The sequence below is a fragment of the Orycteropus afer genome, unplaced genomic scaffold, assembly GCF_000298275.1.
Source record: "Orycteropus afer afer isolate SDZICR_OR568_19922 unplaced genomic scaffold, OryAfe1.0 scaffold00726, whole genome shotgun sequence".
In the NCBI taxonomy this organism is placed as follows: domain Eukaryota; kingdom Metazoa; phylum Chordata; class Mammalia; order Tubulidentata; family Orycteropodidae; genus Orycteropus; species Orycteropus afer.
Genome location: NW_006922313.1, coordinates 912,541 through 920,238, shown reverse-complemented (window position 1 = coordinate 920,238; position 7,698 = coordinate 912,541). Strand labels below are relative to the sequence as shown.

At 43.1% G+C, this 7,698-nt stretch overlaps 1 protein-coding gene across 1 annotated transcript; it reads left to right on the top strand.

Moving 5' to 3' along the window:
- Positions 1-5,534: 5,534 nt before the first annotated feature.
- LOC103211363 (vomeronasal type-1 receptor 4-like) lies at positions 5,535-6,578 on the top strand. Its single transcript, XM_007957315.2, has one exon. It carries the CDS (start codon positions 5,553-5,555, stop codon positions 6,576-6,578), a length of 1,026 nt encoding a protein of 341 aa, XP_007955506.1. The 5' UTR covers positions 5,535-5,552.
- Positions 6,579-7,698: the final 1,120 nt, after the last annotated feature.

The following is a 7,698-nucleotide window of genomic DNA, read 5'->3' as shown; positions in this document are numbered from 1 at the left end:
GCCTAAGGCATGTGACTTCTAACCAGAAGGCTGGTGGTTCAAACTCACCAACCACTCCTTGGAAAGAAGACTGGGCAATCTACTTCTGTAGAGATATCACCTTGGAAACCCAAGGAGGGGTCACTGTGAAGTCGGGCCATGAGTTTGGTTTGGTTTTCCATGGCCATGAGTTTGGTTTTCTTTTGTTTATCCCTGTGGCCCTGTGGTTACCCTTTCTCTGTGTTCTTGTCTTGCATTCCTCCCTCCTTACGCCTTTCCCTGTGCAAATGCTGCCCTTCTGCTCTCCTGTGGTGGACCGTTCTAAGGAGTGCTTTGCCCTGGTGCAGGGGTTCAGCTCCTAGCCCTGTCTATTGTGAGTTAAGCCACAGGAATGAGATGAATCCCAGGCCTGAAGGGTTATGAGGGGCCATAGTCTTGGAGGTTTCACCAGCCTCTATCAGACCAGTTAAGTTAGCTCTTTTTTTTTCCTTTTTGAGTTTTGTTCCACATTCTTCTCCCACTCTATCCAGGATCTCCAATTTTGATCCTTTTCCAAGTGGTTGGCATTGGTAGCCAGGCATTACCTGGTTCTTCTGGTCTCAGGGTCATATAAGTTGAGGTTCTCATGTCCATTAGTCTTTTGGACTAACAGTTTCTGTGCCTCTTTGATTTTCTTCACTCTTCTTTTGATGTGCACAAGTATTTAATTTTTAGAAGGTTCCAGTCATCTAGTTTGTCTTCTGTTGTTTTTGCATTTTTGGTTATGTTTAATAGCCTATTTATGCCATAAATTAGGGCCCCTAAGTTGTCACCTATTTTTTCTTTGATGATCTTTATAGTTTTAGGTTTTATATTTAGGGTTTTGATCCAATACACCTTGAGTTAGTTTTTGTATATGGTGTGAGGTATGGACTTTGTTTCATTTTTATGCAAGTGGATATTGATTTTACAAACACCATTTATTGAAGAGACTGCCTTTCTCCCCATTTAATGGATTCCAGTCCTTTGTCAATGATCAGCTGTCTGTAGGTAGATGGATTGATTTCTGGCTTCTAAATTCTGTTCCACTGATCTATGTGCCTGTCATTGTACCAATACCAGGCTGTTTTGACAACTGTGTCTGTGTGATAGGTTATGAGATCTGGGGGCATGAGACTTTATACTTTGTTGTTCTTCAGTAGTGCTTTGCTTATCCAAGGTCTCTTTCTTTCTATATAAAATTATTGTTTGGTTTTTCCATCATATCCTTAAACAATGTTGATAGAATCAGAATTGCATTCAACGTATAGATTGTCTTGGGTAGTACTGACATTTCACAATGTTCAGTCTTCCCATCCATGATCATGGCGTATCCATGATCATGTAAGCCTCTTGTAGCTTCTGGTAGTAGTGTTGGGTAGTTTTCTTTATATAGATGTTTTGTGTCTCTGGTAAGATTTATTACTAACTAGTTTATCTTTTTGGTCGCTATTGTAAATTAAATTATTTTCCTTTTTTTTTTTTTTTTTTCAGTGAGCTCTTTCTTGATACATATAGAGGAATCAGACCAATTTTTGTACGTTAGTCTTGTACCCTGACACTTTGATGAGTCTTTCACTAAGCTCCAGTAGCTTTCTTGCTGAGTCTCTGGGGTTTTCTATGTATAGGATCATATCATCACCAAATAGGGATAGTTTTACTTCTTCTTTACCAATCTGGATACCTTTTATTTCTCTTTCTTGCCTTATTACCCTGGCTAGGACTTCCAGTACAATGTTGAATAAGAGTGGTGATAGAAGGTATCAAAAAGAACTAGATGGTGCCCAGCTACTATGGTCAACCACTCAGAAAGGGATCACATTAGGAGATTCCAGAAAACATGGGGAAAAAATATGGAACCAATCTCAAAATAAAAGAGACCAAGATTACTAATCTGACAGAGACCTGAGACTATGTATGGCCCTTGGTCACCATGTAAGACCAGAACTGGACTTACTCCCATAGCTCAGCTTTCAACCAAACAATACATATGCCTATGGAATGAACAGTAACACCAAGAAGACATGCACTCCTTAGAACAATCAGCCATAAGAGAACGAAAAGGCAGCATTTGCCCAAAGATAAAGCTCAAAAGACGGGAAGGGGTGGGAAAGAAGGACAAAGGGAAGTGGTAACCACAAGAAAAGGTGGGAAGAGCACCGTTACAGTGCGGGGATTGGAATCAATGCCAGAAAGCAAAACATGGATGAACCGTTGAATGGAAAACCACTTTACTCTGTAAACCTTCTCACAAATCACAACGAAACATTTTTCTAAATAGTGAGGAAAAAAATATTGTCACCAGGTTTTCTTCTTACTTGTACCTCTTTAAGAATCCTTAGGTATTTTGCCTGATACCATTTCTCTGTTCATAACTTCAATGATGGTGCAGCTCATGAACTAAGGATGAGCAAAGATTTGGGGTGGGACCACTTCTCAGAGGAGCAGAGAATCCAGACAGACCCGTGTCTGCCACATGTCAGACCTCAGTGTTTCCTGCTCCCTCCACGGGAGACGTCTCTGTCCCCAGCATCCTGGACAGGAAAGAGCCTCTCCCAAACACTTCCAGGTCTCTTTGGAGATAGTCACCAGAAACTTGTAATTGGTTTTGGTAATTAACAACTGGGGAAACAGTTTCCAGAGATGATCTCAGCTCCCCAGGCCTGCCCTGTCAATGCCACTGGAGATGAAACGATCGTTTCAGTTCCATGGGGAGGAGAGGACACAGTCAAATACCTGGGCCTCAGGATCTGGCTGCCTCCCTCAGACACTGAATGTCATGACCGTCACACTGAGCCCAGTGGCCTGGAGAGAAGGAGTCAGGTGAGTGCTTTCTATTTCAGTTTGACAGGCAGTCTGTAAGGGAAGAAGACATAACACGGTATGGGTGAATGACCATATTGGAATGAGGAAAACTTCCAGGTTCCAAACTGGTCCAGTGCCACAGAGGAGGCAAGACTCAGTCTGACCTTGAGCTGAATTAGAACAGAGGGACGGGGCCATGAACCCTACTCCAGTCCATGAAGCTTCCTCGTGTCTTTTACTGTCATCTTCAAGAACAGAGATGGTGTTTAATCCTAGTCATCATAAAACCTGAGCTTCAAGATGCTTCAAGGCTGTGGTCCTGAATCAATGTGCTGTCCGGTCCACTGCACAGGAATCATGAGAATCGCCAGGATTGTGGGAAGTGAGCCTGGGAACCGCCAGACGTGTATTACAGATCCGGATGGACCTACGTGAGTCATCAAATCCTGTGCAGAAACAGTGCATCTGAATGGATGGATGTTGCTGGAACAGAAATGTCTTCTCCAATTCTGGTGCCTGATGCATTAATGGAGACAGTAATTGTGTCTCCCAGGAAACATCCATGGTCGCTTGATTACGGGGACAATATTTTCCCTCTAGAAGTTAGGGAAGCAGCATTTAAGGAAAGGCAACTTGATAATAATGGGTTTCACACAGCCGCTGTCAAGCTCAAATGTATCCTGTGCTGTTTTCTTGGGTTGAAAGTACTTAATATCAAGCAATAAATCAATCTCCATTTACCAAACACACAGGGCCCCACAGCAGACAGATTTCCTTTTCCTCGGGTGACGGATGTGTCAGTATCTTTCACAAATGTCACCTCACTGCTCATGCTTTACTGCTACATCCATCAGTCGGTGAGGAGGAGAAGTGAAAGCAGTGGTGGGTCACCTGCACTCCACTGTTTCATCACTTACTAGTGTTTCAGGTCCCACAGTTTAGGGCACAATGAGATTGCTCGGTAATTCCTGGGACTGGTGCCAGTGCATTTTGTTCCTTCCATAAAAGCAAATGTGTCATTCTGTGGCCACCCTCATATCCAGCCATCCTGGACTCATTGCGTCCAACCAGCTCATGAAGTGGGGTCCTGCGGTATTCCAGTCCAGTCAGTGAGTATTTATTTCATTCAAGTCTTTAAAGCTTCATTCAAATTTGATGTTAGCCTGTGGAATGAATCTTAACACATCCATGGAAACTTGTGACAACCAACATTATAAAAGAAATTATATTTCATATAGATTACAATGACAAGGTATCAGAACAGAACTGGGTTAATGGAACAACACAGCTAACTAGCTGGTGTGGTTGGATGAATTGATTTAACATTGCCTTTCTCACCATTGTCTTGTAAATCCCAAAATGCCTGGGCAGGGCTATGCAAGTAAGGTGCTTGGGGCCTAACACGATAATTGGACAGCCTGCTACTAGTGTATGTAGGTGCATGGAAGCCTTGTGGTGGTGGCTACTGCAAACAAGGTGTATAGAGTGCTTGTAGGGGAGTGGTCAGTTTTGCCACCCCACTAGGTTTAAAGGGAGTCAGTTCCACAGGCTGAGGTCAACCTCACCATCATCCAGAAGAAGAGTCACAGGTGGAGTGCATCTTTGGGACCCAGGGTCCTTGTGCTGAGAACCTCCTAGACCCAGGGGAAGTGAAGCAGCTTCATTCACAGCAGAATCTGGCAGCACAGAAAAGGCAGCAGAAGAGCCAGAAGGCCACGGCAAGAGGGCTGCCCACCAAGGGAGGTGGCCACAGAGAGAGGGCTGCCCCACACAGGGGGAGAGCTGAGGGCCTTCAGTCAGGGAGCTTGCTCAGAGACAGAGGTACCGCTGCACACTGCTTGGTGGAGCTCAAAGAACTTCGTCATACTTGCCCAAGCAGGACACAAGCCATGCCAAGGGCTGAGAGGAGCCTGTCGTGAAGAGCCCATTATGACTCTGTCTGAGGGGACTGAGAGGAGCAGAAAGAGCCGTCCTGCACTGAAGAAGGGAGACTTTGTCTACATTCAACTGACCCTGATCTGGAATTATAGCCTGTTTCTTTCCTAATAAACCCCATAACCGTGAATATGGTTTGTGAGTTCTGTGTGGCCACTGCAATGAAGTCTTGAACCCGGCAGAGAAGTAGAGAGTGTCAAGGCAGGGAGATGGTTGGTATCAGAATGGATAAAAAGGTTGGAGAGAAGAGGTATGTCTGACCTACACCTCATAGGAAAAAATGTTAGCTTGACACTGATGGTGATTCTCTCTCCTCGTGAGTTAATGGTCAGACATCTCCACTGTCCGCCATTTTTCACACATGGTTACTAGACCACGGTGGTTAAATGCAGTTATTACAAGCATCTTAGCCAGGTTCAGGTCCCCACTCTATGTCTAACCAGAATGTGAACTGAGAAAAATAATTTAACTTCTCTATGTCTATTGTTATTGACAGGTGCCATCAAGTCTGCTCCAACTCATAGCGACCATACCTACAACGGGCGACCATGCCCACAACGGGCGACCATGCCTACAACGGAACTAAGCACCCGCTCCTGCGCCATCTTTTTCTGCATACTGAAATTCACAGCCTGCCTCACAGATTGGGGGAGAATAAAGAAGTTACCACATGACAGTACTCATAGCCTATATTCCAAATGATCTTTAAGTGCTGTATGTTGAACACTTAGAAACCTCTTAATGAAAGGAAATTTTTAAGTCAATATGTCTAAGTGGGAATTAATGGAGGTGGAGAATAGTGGCTTTCAGTTGACATGTTACATGTGGCCCGTGTCTCATCTTTCCCTGCAGGACCCACTGACTCTGAAGACACATATCAGTCACTTGTAACTGACAGAATGTCCTCCCAGGATTTGATAGTAGGGATTATTTTCTTACTACAGACTACCATTGGTCTCATGGGGAATTTCTCCCTTCTTGTCCATTTCATCCACTTCTACTTCAGTAAATGCAGGTTAAAGTCCATAGACTTGATTCTCATGCATTTGACTATAGCCAACTTCTTGGCCATTCTCTGCAAAGGAGTCCCTAAGACAATGGCGGCTTTGGGGTGGAAAGATTTCCTCAGTGATTTGGGATGCAGACTCCTTTTGTATGTTCACAGAGTGGGCAGGGGGGTGTCCTTCAGCAGCGTCTCCCTCTTGAGTGTCTTCCAGGCCATCACCATCAGCACCAGGAGCTCCGTGTGGGCGGAGCTGAAGGTGAAAGTTCTCAGGTGCCTGGGCTTCTCCATTTTCCTGTGCTGGATCCTGCACATGCTGGTCAATATCATATTTCCTATGTACGTGACTGGCCCTTGGAAAAATAAAAGCATCTCAAGCTATAAAGACTATGGATACTGCTCCTCTGTTCGTAATGACAAAACTGCAGACTCACTGCTCGCAGCACTGTTGATGTTTTCTGATGTTGTGCCTTTGGGGCTCATGACCTGGGCCAGCGGCTCCATGGTTTTCATCCTGTACAGACACAAGCAGCGGGTCCAACACCTTCACAGGAACAATGTCTCCCCCAGATCCTCCCCTGAGACCAGAGCCACCCAAACCATCCTTGTCCTGGTGAGCACCTTTGTAACTCTCTACACCCTCTCCTCCACCTTTCAGCTTTTGATATCTGCTCTTCATGACCCCAGCTGGTGGGTGCTGCACACGGACGCACTAATAGGTGCGTGCTTCGCAACAGTCAGCCCCTTCATTCTCATGAGTAGAGACTCCAGTGTCTCCAGGTTCTGCTTTGCCTGGATAAGGAAGACAAAATCTTCTAGTCTTATCAGAAATACCTAATTGTGTATTTTTGTACAAGGTTCAGCTGCCTGCCGACTCATTGCATGGAATCCAAGCCCGTGTGAACCAAACGTGTTACAGGAGAGTGGTTGTGCACATACAGGCGTGCATACGTTTGTATGTATATAAATGTGTGTACACTTGGTGACCAGATTCTGTTTCTAATTCATAAGCAAATTAGAAAAAATTTCCAGTAAAGAATGTAAAATTGATATTAATTACAATAGTAATAAACCGCTTTATCCCTAATGTCAAATTTCTCTGACATTCACGTCACCATGTTAGCCGATCAGTTGGTTACAAATAAATAGGATGCACGTTTTGGTTTTGTACTCTAATGTTTCTACTTTACCTGAATTATATTGCTTTAAAAATATATCCAGTTGAATATAATCAAGCAGGATAATTAGTACATTAATGTTTAAAATTATAACGAATAGATTTGGGATTGGATTTATCAATGTTTTCTTGTGTTCTTCACGATACCTGTTCTATTTTACTATTTTTCCCATCACTTCTGGGTGAGTCTGAAATCATTCAACAGTTTACTCTTTTCTGTGGAGTTGAATACTAATTTTCCCTTGGCTCTTAACCTAGAATTTACAACATACTTTCAAAACTGATCACAATGTCAAGGTATGTGATAACCTTGACCACCACCTTGACAATATGAAGTCAATATCATAAAACAAATCTACTCACCTTCTCTCAACCTAAAAAAAAAAAAACAGTATGTATTGAAAATATTGAAACATGTACATTAAATATTAAAGATACATGAATGAAATATTCAAGCTACATCAAATTCGGGTCCTACATGGACCCAATCCCAGTCATTCCAGTCACAACTCTTCAGTGTAACAACTTTTCCCATATTTAACAGAATAGATCAATTTCTCCTATATATATTTTACATAAATGAAATTATAGAGAGTAAACTCTTTTTATTTATTTTTACCAATTCCATATAGTAATTCGACGTTGTCTGCATGTTTTGAGTATTTTTTTCTTTTTCTTATTGTGGTAGGGCTTTTCATATGTGCAGCATGACATTGACCTTTCCAAGAATCTTCACACGCACAGCTCAGTGACATGAAACGTCTTCATCTTGTTGTTCAGC